At 37.1% G+C, this 17,656-nt stretch overlaps 1 protein-coding gene across 3 annotated transcripts in view; it reads left to right on the top strand.

The window, feature by feature from the left end:
* GLMN (glomulin, FKBP associated protein) overlaps nt 1-17,656 on the top strand; it is a 47,684-nt gene that overhangs the window by 14,326 nt on the left and 15,702 nt on the right. For all 3 annotated transcript variants that reach the window (XM_072834489.1, XM_072834488.1, XM_072834490.1), the window contains exons 2-7: nt 68-133; nt 555-680; nt 5,591-5,707; nt 7,027-7,135; nt 8,209-8,455; nt 9,712-9,814. In XM_072834489.1, coding sequence (XP_072690590.1) covers nt 95-133; nt 555-680; nt 5,591-5,707; nt 7,027-7,135; nt 8,209-8,455; nt 9,712-9,814 — 741 coding nt within the window. In that variant the 5' untranslated portion in view covers nt 68-94. The remainder of the gene's footprint in view (nt 1-67; nt 134-554; nt 681-5,590; nt 5,708-7,026; nt 7,136-8,208; nt 8,456-9,711; nt 9,815-17,656) is intronic.

The following is a 17,656-nucleotide window of genomic DNA, read 5'->3' as shown; positions in this document are numbered from 1 at the left end:
TCATCAGAATGAAACATAACTCATTAATACTGTAATATCACTGATAGTTAACTGTTTTATATTTCAGCATAAAAACTAGGAAAAATAACGAGGAATGGCTGTGGAAGAACTTCAATCCATAATAATGAGATGTGTAAGTAATTTTTCTTCTTGTAAAGTTAAATGCAAGATTATTTCTAGTTATACTTAGGGTCACTCAAATTGCTTATCTTCTCTAATCCTTGCTTTGTTTGACCGGTGAATAAATAGCAGGAGGGCCAGAAGGCAGATTGGATTATCTCTCCAAGTGACCTACTTGTCTAACCTTTAACATTTTTTTTTTTTAACCTTTAAAATTTTTAATATTGATCTTTATTGTAGAATTTTTTTTGGCAGTGTGGATTTCAAGATCATTAAACTACTTTTTCAGGCTTATCCTAATTTTCACACATATGCTAATGTGCAACTTACTCAGAATTCAAACACATTTCCTTTTTATTTCCAGAGAGAATAAATCAAGTAGTTATTGAATTTTTTATTCACCAAACGTTTTGTCTTCATTTTGTTTTTGTCAGCAAATCCTAGAAGAACAAGACTTCAAAGAAGAAGATTTTGGCCTATTTCAATTAGCAGGCCAAAGATGCATAGATGAAGGGCACATAGAGCAGCTACTAGAGATTATTCAAAATGAAAAGAATAAGGTAAGTGCAATCTTTATGAGTATTTTTTAGTCTTTACTAGGAAGATAATAGCCACATGATGCTATTGTTTATCCACTCATTCATCAAACATTTAAGAATCAAATTTCTACAGTAGGAACATGGAAAACAAAAAAGGGCTTAGGGCTATTCATACACTTGAAGGTGCTTATAGTCTGGTGGAAGAGATAATCATGTAAACAACTAGCAAGAGGGCAGAATAAGTGAAATAATAGATATAGTTTGAGTAAAGTGCTTTAAAAGAGCAAGGATTATTTCTGCTTTAGGGATCAAAAGTGGCATTTGGATTATTATTGATTTACATTTAGTACTGTAAGTATCAGGCAACCTAGATACTCATTTTTGGTAATCCGCACTTTCTCTTTCTTAAGCCAGATATATATGGAAAACCAGATATTAAGTAAGATAATATTTAGGAGGCTAGCTGAGTCAGTTAAGTGTATCTGGTATCAGTTAAGTTCCTCTGGTAGACAGGGAACATCTGCTTTCCACTCAGCTGATGATCCTGGGTTTTAGGATGGAGCACTGCTTTAGGCTCCCTGCTCAGCAGAGAGTCTGCTTCTCCCTCTGCCTCTCCCCTGCTCATTCTCGCTCTCTCAAATAAATAAATAAAATCTTAAAGAAGTAAAAAGATAATATTTGGGTGCATAAAATCAGAATAGGAGCAGACTTAGATGGCCTTACTGGCCAATATCATGCAGCTATAATCATCTGAAAAATCCTTTTCATCAATGGGAAAAGGATCTTTTGGGAATGAGAAACAAATGTTTCCGGGGACGCAGTGTTGGCAACACTGCCAAATTTTTTGTCTTTGTACTTGCCTTTTTTTTTTTTTAAGATTTTATTTTTTATTCATTCATTCATTCATTCATTCATGAGAGACACAGAGAGAGAGAGACGAGGAGAGAGGCAGAGACACTGGCAGAGGGAGAAGCAAGCTCCATGCAGGGAGCCTGATGTGGGACTCAATCCCGGGACTCCAGGGTCATGCCCCAGGCCGAAGGCAGGCACTAAACCGCTGAGCCACCCAGGCTGCCCCGTACTTGCCTTTTTATACAAGAAAAGATCATCTTTCCAGGAGCACACTCTTTCTTCATTTACAGTACTATTTATTTACATAGAAGTTTTCTTGGGCAGCCAGGTGGTTCAGTGGTTTAGTGCCGCCTTCGGCCCAGGGCCTGATCCTGGAGACCTGGGATCGAGTCCCATGTCAGGCTCCCTGCATGGAGCCTGCTTCTCCCTCTACCTGTCTCTGCCTTGCTTTCTCTCTCTCTGTGCCTCTCATGAATAAATAAATAAAAATCTTTAAAAAAATAATTAGGTTATTATGTTAACTAGAATTTAAAAACTTGAAACAAAAGAAGAAAATTGGGTGATAGTGATATTTTTTAACTTTTTGAGTTTTAACTTTAATAGGTTGAGAATCATCTTTGTAATGTGTGGTTTGCTAAATTCAAAGGTTCAGACATTGATAAGACCGTATTTTTTTTTTAAGATTTTATTTATTTATTCATAATAGAGAGAGAGAGGGAGGGGCAGAGACACAGGCAGAGGGAGAAGCAGGCTCCATGCCAGGAGCCCGACATGGGACTCGATCCCGGGACCTCAGAATTGCGCCCTGGGCCAAAGGCAGGTGCTAAACCACTAAGCCACCCAGGGATCCCCTATAAGACTGTATTTCAAACTGACTGCAGCTTAGCTTTCTTGCCAGGTGATGCAATCAGGCTTGATCGATTTACTATACTCTTTTTTTGTAAATTAAAAAAAAAAGGCCATATGAATAGTTTGTCCTATAGTATAGGGCCTCTCAGCATTAGTACTCTAGATATTTTGTAGTAACCACCCCACACTCTGAAATGACAATCAAAAATGTTCTCAGATGTTGCCAAATGTCCTCTGGTAGACAGGGAACAAAATTGCCCCCATTGGATATCCATTGGTATAGTGGGAAACACATGGGCTTTGGAGCCAAACAGATTTATATGCAGTTCCTGGTTCTGCCACATTTTAGTTGATTTTTAGGCATGCCAGTAATCTCTAAACGTTGGCGTTCTCATGTGTCATTTGGGGATAATCTTACTTTGTAGGTAGTTAGTATTAAACTAAACAAGGTGTAGTTTATGGATAGTTAGTATTGATTCCTTTTCCTCATAATTATTCACTATTTACATAATGACTAGATACCTTGCAGCTGAGATGATGTTTGTAAAGTATTTTATCAAAATTATTTTTTTTCATTTCAGATATGCAAAATCTTATTTAAATCTAGAATTTCCCATATAGTTAATTCTCAGAGATCACTTATAGGATAGAAATACACCAATGGAAAGGCAAAGAAGTGCTTATTTGGAAAAGTAGAGCCTAATAGGAGCTAGTTAAGTTTTATTTATTTTTATTTTTTTTAAAGATTTATTTATTTATTTATGATAGACAGAGAGAGAGAGAGAGACAGGCAGAGACACAGGAGGAAGGAGAAACAGGCTCCATGCCGGGAGCCCGACGCAGGACTCGATCCCGGGAATCCAGGATCGCACCCTGGGCCAAAGGCAGGCGCTAAACCGCTGAGCCACCCTGGGATCCCCTAGTTAAGTTTTAAAAAGCAAGAGTAGTCTTAATAGGTAATGGTGGAATAAATATTTAGTAATTTGGAAAAAATTAATAAAAACAACAGAATATCAAAGCTTTGGAGGGAATCTAATTTGTCACCCTGTTATCTTAAAGATAACAGACATCATTCAAAATGTATTTATGGAGCACCTATTTTTTAACAGGCCCTTGTCTAGATGCTAGGAATAGATACAGCAGTAAACAAAACTGCTCATATGGATCTTAAACTCTAATGAAGACAGGTATCTACTAATAAACTATATGGTATGTTAGAAAGTGATGAATACTATAGAAAAAAATAAAGCATAACTAGGGGATGAACCATGTTAGGTGAGACTGCAGAGATTTGAAAAGGAAGGAGAGGAGTAAACCATAGGGAGAAGAGCTATCTGAAAGAAGAGCATGCCAGGCAGAAGAAATAACTAGTATGGAATGATTTATGAATATGAAACGAAAATATTTAGAACAGCTGAGTTGTCTTTCCCATTAGCTAAAAAGAATGATTGTTTTTGTTGTTGTTGTTTTTATTTTATTTATTCATATGAGATACAGAAAGAGAGAGGCAGAGACATAGGCAGAGGGAGAAGCAGGCTCCATGCAGGGAGCCCGATGTGGGACTCAGTCCTGATCTCTGGGTTCACAACCTGAGCCAAAGGCAGACACTTAACAGCTGAGCCACCCAGGCATCCCAAGAATGATTGTTTTGCTATTTGTTTAAAAAAAAATAATCGATTCAAGCATTCATTTAAAAAAAAATTTTTTTTTAAAGATGTATTTATTTGAGAGTGCACGTGCATGCAAACATGAGTCAAGGAGAGGGGTAGAGGGGTAAGCAGACCCCCTGCTGAGCCCAGACACTGGCTTGATTTCCACCCTGAGATCATCACCTGACCCAAAATCCAGACCTGAAAGCCTAACCAACTGAGCTACCCAGGCGCCCTTTATTCCATGTTTCTAACATAAATCTTTTGAACAAAAAGAAAGGTGAAATGTATATATGTTGAAATATAAATGATTTGTTTATGAATCTCTAAAGGAGAGAAACCAATTTAGACTTAAAAGCTAATAGGAAAAGAATCAAAGAAAAGTAAGTGTATTTTGCTTATAAAAAAAATAAGGACAACCAAAAAAACCAAATAATTATCTGTTGTAAATACAAGAAGGGAGCTCATGCAGATTGATAAAGACAAATGCTAAAATGTCTAATTGATAAGTGAGCAAAAATATAAACAGCATTTCCTCTTTTGTGAGCTATATGTTCATATACGCTAACATATTCTGTTACTAGTTCTCTAGGACATGTTAAGTCTTACACCTTTACACATTGCTGTTTCAGAGCCTTAAATATATTTTCCACCTGACAGACTTCCCTAACAATTTTAGCTTAGCCACTGTCTCTTCAGAGAAGCCTTTCTTGCCTTTCCTAGATGGAAGGCAGTTCTCCTGCTATATCTCAATACTCTGGTTTGATTATAAGACTGGGGTCATGGAGAGAGTATGTGCTTAATTGTCTTCCGGAATAGATGTGTTTTTTTAATGAGTCAATCTAGAAGGTAAACTCTTATCAGGATAGAGATCTTACCTTACTTAATTTATAGCACCAGAATATTTTAGGGACTTGGCATATAATAGTGTATTCTTGATTAAATACTGATAAGTTGAAGTAGAAAGCAGCCCAGAGAAATGGAGTATATTATTGCTAGTTCTGGAAATAGAGGTTTTGATTATGAATGTGAATCACAAGAATATAAACTTTTACTTGTGTGGTAAACATTCTGAAATATCTTTGAAAATAGAAATAACTTGTATGTTGAAGAGAAAGTAACTGAAGTGGTATCCCCTTTTACATAAGTTATGTAATCATAATATATTTACAGATTTTCCAAGTTACTTTAAAAGGTTCATAAGTGTTGGGTGTAATTTTTTTTGGGGGGTTGGGTGCATTTCTTTATGAATCAGGAGAGCAAAATTCTCCGTGAAAATTAAGTATTTGCTCAAATTAATTCTCTTATTAGAAATAGAGAAACTAAAGTATAAAAAAGACCAACATACCTGGTTTAAAGTAAATGTCCATTCACCTTTCTTCAGTGAGAGTATTAAAAACTATTTTAAAATGTTGAGAGTTGTTAATAGCCAACCCTGAGAAGTCAGTGGTGAGATGCTGTAGGCTTCATTTGCCTCATAGCTATTTCAGAGGAAATATTAAGCTCCTTCAAGTTAAGAAAGCTTACTGTAAGAGCCCTATAGATGGCAGTATTTTCTTTACTCTAAAAATGTTTTTATAGGTCATCATTAAGAATATGGGCTGGAATCTTGTTGGTCCTGTTGTTCGATGTCTTTTGTGGAATAAGGAAGATGAGAAAAGAAAATATTATTTTCTGATGCTTGATTTATTGGTAAAGGTAAGTTAACAAAATTAGGTTCTCTTTGTCATGATAGCCAGCAGTATTTTGTTTTAATGCTTAATGCTCATTTTGGGTGATAAAGCTTTTAGCTCATGAAAATAGAGAAGAGAATTCTTTGGAGAAAAGGCCCAATATTATTGATTGGATGGGCAAGTCCACTTCAGTTTTTCCAAATTTCTGAATATAAGAAGTATCTAACCTCAACTCAGACCCACTGATTCAGAATCTCCAAGAAGATACCTAAAACGTTCTATTTTTAATAAGTAGCTTATCAGATAGATGTGGAATTCAGGGTTTAGAGAAGCAGTTAGTTCCAAGCCCATGCTGTTCTTTTAACAACATTGGAACTAGCAAATCTCAGTCCTCTTTTCTCTGTGGTACATTCTCTAAAAGATTATTAAAAATCAAGAATGCAAATGATCACAGGGGATATAGGAATAGGAAGGAGATTTGTTGTAACCAACAACCTTAGAGACTTGATAAAAAAGTTACTAGAGTTTTAAGTAAAAAATGGTAAAGGAGCATAAAATCTAAAGAAAAGGACATAAAAAAGAGCTACTTAGAGATCAGTACAAATAAGAATACATACTTGGAAAGTGGAAACCCCATCTAGATAGTAGTTATTAACTACTTTAAAAGGAAAACAAGGCAAGTGTGGTAATTCTGGGTAGTCAGAAGGCAGTGCAAAGTTATATCTGTTCAGAAAGGACAAAAGAGACTTACTCATTTAAATACCCTGACAGTGTGAGATAGAAAAGTCCCACCTGCTGAAGTCATGAGAAACTAAGGTAGCTTTCAGAGTAGACAGTCAAAGCTCAAAAGAAACCTCAGTTTTGGTAATCAAGTTCTTCTATTCTCCTATTTTTCTAACTTTTCCTAGGAATTTCAGTATCCAAATAGAGTTCTTTTTTTTTAAGATTTTATTCATTTATTTGAGAGAGTGAGAGAGAGAGAGAGAGAGAATCTGAAGTAGATTCCAAACTGAGCCCAGAGCCTGACAAAGGGCTTGATCCCAAGACCCTGAGATCATGACCTGAGCCAAAACCAAGAGTCAGACGCTTAATTGACTGTGCCACTCAGGCACCCCAAGTATAATTGTCCATTAAGACACTCATGACTTTTTGCTTTTAGTTTTAGTGATTTGACAGTCAGATTCTGACTGTTTTGTTGGTGTATCTTTTTAAACAATTATGTGAGGTGTTTTACTGTTAAAAATAATTCTATTTTCTCAATATATGCTGCCTTTTAAAAATAGTAATCATGTGGCTTTAAATACAACTTGTATTAAACAGGTTCAATTGTGAATATTTTTATAGTTATGTAATCCAAAGGAATTATTGTTGGGTTTGCTTGAACTGATTGAAGAGCCCTCTGGAAAACAGATATCCCAAATTATTCTTCTTTTACTTCAGCCATTACAAACAGGTAATGAGTATTTTGATATCTAAATGTTTCTTATTTTATCTGTGTTAAGTTCTTGTTATTAGTCCAAAATGTCAGCACTATACCAAAGTAAATTTATGACTAATTATTGAGTACTCTGCTTATACTAGCAATAGCAGTACCATTTTGAATCCTGCTACCTGTAGAAAGATGACAATACCTGGCACAGATGGGTACCCAGTATATATTTTGTTAAATGTCCTGCTGTTTTTCAGGTACTGTGTTGTAATCTATAGCTTTCTGCTTAACCTTCATATCTGCAACTTATATCTAAAACTTTCTCTGTAAACATATTTAAAGGATTGCCTCTGTGATGTCTGCTTTACTCTGTTAGCATTGTGGTGGGTCCTGTATCTTGGTTAAGAACAGTATTGTGCAAACATTGCTTATCCTTAGCATTGGGAAGTTGGGGCTGAGGATAGCAAAAGAACTACGAATGAAACAAGTGTGAAAGAAAAGTCTCCCATGGCTGAGTGCAGTAACATTACTGTTAAGCAATGGAGCTTGGCAACCAAAACAGACAGTATTTATCCATGGGAAGAGATTATGTTTTCATTTTATGACTTACATGTAACTCAGAGTACGATAAAAGGACTCGGAATCTAGAAGTTAAATTCATTTTAAATGAGAATGAAGCAGCTTTGAACCACTTGACATACTCAAAGTCTCCTAGAAAGGTAATTCTAGTAATACTACTTCTCATTTTTTCAATGTTTAATATTTTGCAAAGAGCCTTCTCTTATTTAATAGTTAATAACAACCAAAAATATGGAAGTGTTTTGTCTTAACTATGTAAACAGTTAGAAACAAACAAGATTTCGTGGCATCTGTTATAAGGTGCATGATTGATTTTAAGATGCTTAGGTATTTCATGCACCACTAAGAAGGAAAGATAAAAACACTATCAGTTAAGTTATGATCTATCATCCTGATTTCAAAGTCGTTACGATGTTTTTTTTAAACGTGTTATAATTCTACCTTTACTGGACTTACTGTCCCATGTATAGCATACTTGATGAAGTTAACTCAGGTCACAACTTGGTCTCTTGTTTTAGTGATTCAGAAACTTCATAACAACAAGGCATATTCAGTGGGATTAGCATTGTCCACCCTTTGGAGTCAGCTATCTCTCCTTCCTGTTCCATACTCAGAGGAACAAATACAAACAGATGACTATGGCCTTTGTCAGTGTTGCAAGGCCTTAATAGAATTCACTAAGCCTTTTGTGGAAGAAGTCATTAATGACAAAGAAAACTCACTGGAAAATGAAAATGAAAAGTTAAAGGATGAATTACTGAAGTTGTAAGTATATTTTTGCTAATAGTTCACAATGGAGTTAAGTAGTCAGTTATTTTATGTTTCTTTGCTGTATTTGTTTGCCATGGATGTATAAATCTAGCTCAGGTTTTGAATTTTAGAAGATTATGGGATACAGTGGTCATTGCTTCATTAAATGCCATATTCTACATTTTTAAAAATTAAAAACCTAAATCCATTTGTTAAATTTGTATGCTTCTATGACTTGCTTTTATTCAGTAAGTGAATAAAGTAGGGGAAGTAGATAGGTGTAGCTCAAGGAATCTGGTCTTTTTGTAGGGGAATTGTGCTTTTACTCTTCTTATGAAAGCAACAGAAGTAGCACCAGAAAGTTGAACATCCAACTTTACAACAAAAACGGTAACAGAGTAGCCAAAAGCATATCATTCCAGGGGCACTATACACTAAACAAATACTGTATGTACACTGTGACTGTCACGCATTTGACATATGGCTAGCAAGATTAAGATGTACTCTTAGTATAAAATGCTCCTTGGATTTTGAAGACTTGTATTTAAAAAATACTAAAATAAAATAAAAAAAAATAAAATAAACTACCTCAATAATTTTTATACTAACATTGAGATAATCATATTTTAGATATATTAAGTTTATAAGTAGTTTCTCTTGTTTCTTTTTTAATGTGACTACTAAAAGATTTTAAAATCACATGCAGAGTTTGTATTATATTTGTATTGGACTAGATTACTGAATTACATGGATGAGTAATTTTATCTTCTAAAATTTGAAGACTAAAACTACAGTTAGCTTTCTGTTTTTTCAGGTTAGAACATTAAAATTTTTTTTGCCATTTATAAACCCATTATTTCATGAGCGTGAAAATATTTAAACTAAAGAAATTGGAAAGGCTTAATTACAGAATAGTTTGGTTTTCTAAGTAAAACAAATTGAGCTTATGAAAAAAATTACATTGTCGCGATTTTCCTTGAACTAATGAAAACTACATCATGAAATAGCACTGGTCCTCAAACCTTCAGTAACTATTGGTATAGTCCAGGCATGGAAGTAAATCTTACCACATGGAGTAAACAGCTCAAGGTGTGCTCATTCTCTCCCCAATCCCAGTAGGAAAAATTTTACATTAGCAGTTTTACATGCTGTTGAGTCATTGGTGCTTATGTTATTTTATCATGTAAAATTAACTTTGATAAGTTTATAGAGCTAGGTATTTTATACTTACAAAATACTGTATTCACAGTTACCCATTTCTTACACCTTAGTTGTTTCAAAAGCTTGAAATGCCCTTTGCTGACAGCACAATTCTTTGAGCAGTCTAAAGAAGCAGGAAATGATCCTTTAAGATGTTTTGCATCTGAAATAATAGTAAGTACAGCTAATTTAATCTTCCATAAAATCTGCTATAATTTAAAATGTACTGCTATATTCTCATGTACTGCACATGGGCATGCAAATTGATACATTATTAATATGTAGAACACAGATTAAAAAGGTGGAAAATAAATAGCAATATTATTTGGGTAATGAAATTAACACCTCCAGACTTTGCTTTTGCAGTCCTAAATGAATATATACGTGTATGTAATTTTTTTCAAAGATTCTGTCCCATTATACATACTCTTTTGTAACGTACTTTCTCTTAACATATTACGAATATTTTTCCATTGTCCTTCTGTTTTTGTTTAACTAGGGCCATCTAGTTCTAGGTTTTCTTTTTTTTTTTAAGATTTTACTTATTTATTAATGAGAGACACACAGAAAGAGAGAGGCAGAGACACAGGCAGAGGGAGAAGCAGGCTCCATGCAGGAAGCCCAACGCAGGACTTGATCCTGGAACTCCAGGATCAGGCCCTGGGCCGAAGGCAGGCGCTAAACCACTGACCAACCCGGGGTGCCCTAGTAGGTTTTAGGTTTTCTCCAATTTTCTAGGTTTTCTCCAATTTTTCAATATTATAAAATAATTCCAGCTTTCTTCTTTTAACTGTTAAGTCTATGATAAGTACCCTTTTAACCAAATCTTTGCATATTTTAGTTGCTTTTTTAAAATAAATTCCTAGAAGTAGAATTTCTGTGCCAAAAGATATCCTCAGTTTTAAGGTTTATGATATTTTCAAAATAACTCCAGAAATAAGTAAATTTTATTTTAAAAGTAATTTGGTGTAATGCATCAAAGAGTACTAATAAGTGTGCTGGGATTCCGTATTAGGGAACTAATTTGAAATATGGAAAACTATGTACTTGAAATTAATAGTCATGAATTTCAGATTAGAGCAATCATTGTGATTGTGGATTTTCTTTAGCCATGTTCAGCTGTATGAGTGTAGGTACAACATAGGAAGAAAGTTGGATTTAATTAGGTCAGAGTTTTGAGAACTGTGAATTCTACAAAGCAAAAGAGGGAGAAAGGCATTGAGCTTGTATGCAAGGAAGTGACTGTGAGGAACAGTAGAATTTAAGCTGAATAAGGAGGGAAGATAGGACATACAAAATGTGAGAGACAGTGAAGAAGATGATGGAATCGTTGGATTGTAGTTCCTGGTGTGAATAACAAGTTGCTGGAGCCTAGGTTATTAAAAGGAGTGAGCTGAAAAGATTAGAGGTTAAAGAACAGGATGCTTGGGCAGCCTGGGTGGCTCAGCGGTTTAGCGCTGCCTTTGGCCCAGGACGTGATCCTGGAGTCCCCAGATTGAGTCCCACGTCAGGCTCCCTGCATGGAGCCTGCTTCTCCTGCCTGTGTCTCTGCCTCTCTCTTTGTGTCTCTCATGAATAAATAAATAAAATCTTAAAACAAAGCAAAACAAAAACAAAAACAAACCACAGGATGCTTGAAATAACACTGCAGAAAAGTTAAAGTTACTAATAACAATGTCTGGGGTATGATCATGGAGTGAGTTTTCTAAGGATCCAGCGGAGGCTGGGGTCATTGGACTAGATAGTGAAGTACCTGAGATTCCAGGGTATTAGAAAATTGTTGGTTATACATTTAAGTCACACAGAATTATGGTAAGAATAACGTCCAAAACCCAATTAATGGATGGCCTTGGGGTAGATGTCGTATAGTCACGTGAAGTAAGTTTCAAAGCTCAGGGTTTTAGAGAGGTTGGGGAAGCAATAAGAAGAACAGATATTTTACTTCTAGGCTTGGTATAGTGGATATGAGTGAAAAAAAATAGCAACCCTTTGAGAGGTCTGCAGAGAAAATAGTCATTTTCAGAAAAAAAATTTTCAGAGTGAATGAAGTAAGAGACCATTTCACAAAGAATGGATTTTGCTAATAATTGTGAGTGCCACAGGCCATACTTTGAAGGGTACCTGAGATCCAAGAAGTAGGAGAAGGGTTTAGATGAAGAGATGCCAGAAATTTAGGGGAACTAGATTCTGAGGATAAGAAATGATTTGGTAATTAATATAAATAGGGTTGCATGGTTATTGGAGTTAATGCTGATGGTCAAGATAGTAGGGAAGAGGCTATGAGTGATGTAGAGGGAGAGAAAAGGAGGGATTTTCCCAGCAACACATAAAAGACTGGGGCTTCTTCATTGTTGCCAATGTTAATATACAGTATAATCCCCTGGATACAGTATAAACATTACCATGTATGATATATGTACCCTATTTTGAGAAGATAGTTAGAAAGTTAGTAACCAACTGTTACAGGATTTTAAGCCTGGTTGTGATATAATTGTTTTGGATTCATCATTTCAGTGGAGGTTGAATTTAACCAAGATAAGATTGGAAATAGGGAGATCCTTAGGTGTGTTTTGGGAGTTTAGTGAGAAATAATGGGATCTTGATTATGGAAATGGTGGTAGAGATGAAGAGGAGAGGGCAAAATAAAATATTTGAAGGTAGATAAAATCAGCAAAATTTGGCCATTAATTTAATTTTAAAAATAGTTTAAAAGCTAATTCATGGATGAAGTTTTATGCTTGCTTAACTGGGCAGATGAAGGTGCCAATAATTGAGATAGAGAGTAAAGAGCAAGAAACAGTATGTTTTGTGCTTTAAAAATATTTTTTTATTAAGAAATTTAAAAATATTCAGAAAGCCGAAAGAACAATATAATGTAACCTCATGTACCCATTACCCAGTTTGAACAATTTTTGAAATTTTGCTAATCTTGTTTTGCTTATTCCTTTTTTAACTGTAGTGTTTTATAGCAAGTCCCAGACATATCATTTCATCCATAAGTCTTCAAGTATGTTTCTCTAAATAGTAAAGACTTCTAAAAAAAAAAAAAACCACAATCCATTATGACCTGTAACAAGATTATGACATCTAACAAGATTAACAGTAATTGCTTTATATCTAATTCCCAGAGCAGGTTTTTAAGGAGAAAATTTTGAAAGATGATCAAATTTTGATGATCATCTAAAGAGGTAGATTAGTGTGAGAAAAGAAAAGGGCTTAGGATTGAACCTACAGAGTACCAACACTTAAGCCCACCAAAGAGACCAAGAAAGAAGGGTCACAGAGGTGGTACAAATATCACAGAAACTGGGATAGTAGAGTTTCAGGAAGAAAAAGTGATTGGTAGTGTTAAATGTGGCCTGTAAAGTAACAGTTGAAAAGCATACATTGGATTTAGGAAGATGCCATTGATAATCTTAGCAAGAACAGTTTAAGTGGAGTGTTAGAGACAAAAAACAGTGTTAAAAGAGCACATGACCAGTGAGAAAAAGACAACTAGTATAAGGTGATCTTCAAAAGAGGATGAGTAAGAAGAAGAGTAAGTGGAAGACACGGGCCTAGGGTAGGAAGGTAATGGGGGAGACAGGGAGCCTTGAGTATGTATATTTATTTATGGGATAACTGAAATAAAATGTGGCTTTGGAGCACACAGCTGAGCACAGGATCAGGGACACCTGGAGGAGGTAAAAATGGGTATGCATGTAGGGAAATTTGTAGCAGGAATGGAATATTAAAATTGAAGAGAGGGATCCCTGGGTGGCGCAGCGGTTTGGCGCCTGCCTTTGGCCCAGGGCGTGATCCTGGAGACCCGGGATCAAATCCCACGTCGGGCTTCCAGTGCATGGAGCCTGCTTCTCCCTCTGCCTGTGTCTCTGCCTCTCTCTCTCTCTCTCACTGTGTGCCTATCATAAATAAATAAAAATTAAAAAAAAAATTTAAAAAAAAATTTAAAATTGAAGAGAGTTAAACCCAGTGGCCTCAAATTTCTAGGTGAAGGAGAGCTCTTAAGAATGAGGAGGTAGAGTCTGTGGCCATACCACCTTGAAGGTGCCCAATCTTATCTGATCTCGGAAGCTAGGCAGAGTCAGGCCTGGTTAGTACTTGGAAGGAAGAATGAGGAGGGAGAAATTGTAGAAATTGCCAAGGAGTTGGTAAGGAGTTGGTAAGGGTTGGAATACTAAAAGGAGAAGAAAAAGAGATGGTAGGAGACATGAAAGCCTTAGTAGTCTGAGCACTCGACTGGTTGGAGACCACGACTATAGTGGTAGCAGTTTGTATTTGGGTAGGATTTTTCTCCAGCAGTACTCAGCTGCCTGGGTGTAAAGGTAGAGAAGGTGGATTGTAGCTATTTTTCCAAAGCTGGCATTTTATTGCTTTGAGGCAGTACAGCATCTGCCTCAAAAGGAAAATGTGCTTTTGCTTGAGAGTGCAGCAAGAACCAAGATTATACCCAGCCTCTACCCATACCACCCTTCTCCACTGCTGCCTCCCTGACTGCTTTGTAAGAGGTGTGAGAAGATGAGCAGCCTGCACCAGAAATCAGTTGGGTTTAATTACAGCAGTAAGACAGAGCAGGTATCCTAAGAAGATTGAGTGTATAGGGATGAGGTTTTAAGATCTCAGAGGAAGGAGCATTAGAAGTAGAGAACAAAGTGAGGAGCACAAAGCAGTCAAGAAGTAGAGGTGAGCTCTTTTCCTGCTGCTTGCTATTTGGGCTGCATACTCCCTTGTGCGCTTATAGTCATGCCTCCCAAAACTGAAGAAATCAAGGACTTTCTGCTCAGGCCAGGCAAAAGGATGCCACATCTGTCAGGGTCCAAGAAAAAAGAAGGATAATGAAGTTTAAAGTTCAGTGCAGCTGATATCTAGTATACCTTGGTCATCACAGACAAAGAAGGCAGAGAAACTAAAGCAGTCCTTGCCCCCAGTTTTGGCAGTGAAGGGGCTGAAATGAACCTACCACACTGATTTGAACTGTATTAAAATTTTTTATTATTATTTATTTTTTTATTTTTTATTTTATTTTAATTTAATTTTATTTTATTTTATTATTTTATTTTATTTTATTTTATTTATGATAGTCACAGAGAGAGAGAGAGAGAGAGAGAGAGAGAGAGAGGCAGAGACACAGGGAGAGGGAGAAGCAGGCTCCATGCACCGGGAGCCCGACGTGGGATTCGATCCCGGGTCTCCAGGATCGCGCCCCGGGCCAAAGGCAGGCACCAAACCACTGCGCCACCCAGGAATCCCTTTTATTTTTTTAAATGATTTTATTTATTATTCATGAGAGACACAGAGAGAGAGAGAGAGAGAGGCAGAGACACAGGCAGAGGGAGAAGCAGGCTCCATGCAGGGAGCCCGACGTGGGACTCGATCCCTGGTCTCCAGGATCAGGCCCTGGGCCAAAGGCAGGCGCTAAACCACTGAGCCACCCAGGGATCCCCATATTAAAATTTTTTAGATTAAAAAATGTAGAGGTGAAATCAGGATAGGAGATAAAATGAGGAGATAGATGCCTTCTCTTTCTATACTGGAGAAGTCCAGGTAAGTGTGGCATGCTTGAGATTGATAGCCTCAGCTATCTCTCCTTTGCAGAAGTTATTTTGATATAGAACTGCTTGAATGTCCCAAGGGTTTCATCACAGTAACATGCCTAAAAGGGCCAAGGCTGCCATGAGAAATTGTAGAGTGGCAGGTATATCCAGCATGACTGCTGGATGGTGTGTGGTCAGAGAGGGAGGGTCCTAATTTGGACACAGGTGGACTTCCAGATATCCTAAAGCAGCACTGTAGAATCTGGTTATGTATACTGATTTTTTATTTTGGATTTTCATTTTAAAAAAAATATTTTATTTATTTATTTAACAGAGATAGAGCCTGAGAGCACAAGTGGGAGGAATGGCAGATGGAGGAAGCAGCAGCAACCCCCCCTCCCCCCCACCGCCCTCGCAGAGAGCCCAATGTGGGGCTCGATCCTAGGACTCTGGGATCATGACCCGAGCTGAGGGCAGACACTTAGCCAACTGAGCCACCCAGGCACCTCCTATAACAATTTTTTAAAAGGATAACCTTCCTCTAGGAAAAAATATATCTGGTATTGGCCAAATGAAGACATAGAGCTTCATGATTAAGAGGACATTTGGAATCCAAATACAGTAAACTTTTTGCCTTATAGCTATAATAGGAATGCATAGCTTTGAAAATCAGTACAGCAGTATATATTTAGCATCTGGTAGCTGAATAGCAGTCTCTTGTGACTGAGGATGATTTCTCATGGTTCTTTCTGTGTTCTGAAATGACTAATGGAGCCATCTGGGATCAGCAGATTTTACTTCCCTGAAGGCTAGAAAAGTTTATTTTGACTTTATGATTCCCCACAATGTCAGGCCCAGTGCCTGACACTCAAGTATTTATTTAAATAAATGAGTGAATATGTGAAAGATCAGTCAGTGTTCATTCTGATTTAGCTGTTGTTGTCATTCCTTTTTGACTTCTATATAGTAGTTTGTTGTAACCTTATCTTTCTTACACTTTTTTTTGCGGACCTTCTTAATAAATATTTGACATAGATATATCGTTTGCTAGATAAGGAGACAGAGGCTTTAGAGAAGTTAGGTAACTTGTCTAATATCTCTCACAGCTAGTAAGTGGTTAAGCCAAAATACAAATCAATTCCATTGGATTCTGAAGGTCAAAAGATGCTTTCTAGTCATATAGTTAGAAATAACAAGAGGCATAGGAGTGGCCTTATGCTTCCTGAGTGCTCTTTCTCTCTCTCTTTCCCTCCTTTTTTTTTTTTTAATTTTTTATTTATTTATGATAGTCACAGAGAGAGAGAGAGAGAGAGAGAGAGAGGCAGAGACACAGGCTGAGGGAGGAGCAGGCTCCATGCAGGGCGCCCAACGTGGGATTCGATCCCGGGTCTCCAGGATCACGCCTTGGGCCAAGGGCAGGCGCCAAACCACTGCGCCACCCAGGGATTCCTCTTTCCCTCCTTTAAATAACTAATTAACTAACCTGTAGTCCTGTCCAATCATGCTTGTCTTTCTTTTATGACACAAGAACCCTTATGACCTGAGACTGCAGCACTATTTCTGGAGTCTCTGGTGCCAGTGACTCTAAATCCAGTGGTCCTTTTGCCCACTTTGTATCTAGGCAGACAGTGGTCAGTGAAGCACTGTTCCTAGAGTATTCTTTTTTTTTTTTTTTTTTTTTTTTAAGATTTTATTTATTCATGAGAGACAGGCAAAGACATAGGCAGAGGGAGAAGCAGGCTCCATGCGGGAAGTCCGATGTAGGACTCAATCCCAGGACTCCGAAAGCATGCCCTGAGCCAAAGGCAAGACGCTCAACCGCTGAGCCACCCAGGCATCCCATCCTAGAGTATTTTTTACCTGAGTGGTTTACTGTCATTTCATGATATTTGTATATCTCACATTTTCAGATTGCTCTCAAATACCTCTGCTAAAATACACATAACATAAAATTTATTATTTTATTTTACTATTTTAACTGCTATAAGGGTATATAGTTCAGTGGATTAGTACATTCATATCGTCATGCAACTGTACCACCCTCTATCTCCAAAACTTTTTCTTCTTCCCATTCAGTTCCCTCAGGTTGTTGTCAAATTTATCTCCTTGAAGCTGTAGATTGAGGTCCCTATTTTCTTTTTTTTTTTTTTTTTTTTTAATTTTTATTTATTTATGATAGTCACAGAGAGAGAGAGAGAGGCAGAGACACAGGCAGAGGGAGAAGCAGGCTCCATGCACCGGGAGCCCGACGTGGGATTCGATCCCGGGTCTCCAGGATCGCGCCCTGAGCCAAAGGCAGGCGCCAAACCGCTGCGCCACCCAGGGATCCCTGAGGTCCCTATTTTCTTGTTGGCTGTTTGGTCAGGGACCACTTTCGGCTCCTAGGGGCTGTCTGTAGTTCCTTGCCACAAAGTCCTCTGCATAGGCTCTCTCATAACATGGCAGCTTAGTTCTTTAATGCTTGCAGAGGTGATTTACTGAC

The sequence above is a fragment of the Canis lupus genome, chromosome 8 (assembly GCF_048164855.1).
Source record: "Canis lupus baileyi chromosome 8, mCanLup2.hap1, whole genome shotgun sequence".
In the NCBI taxonomy this organism is placed as follows: domain Eukaryota; kingdom Metazoa; phylum Chordata; class Mammalia; order Carnivora; family Canidae; genus Canis; species Canis lupus.
Note: the sequence above shows the minus strand (reverse complement) of the source record. Positions and strands in the feature narration are given on the sequence as shown.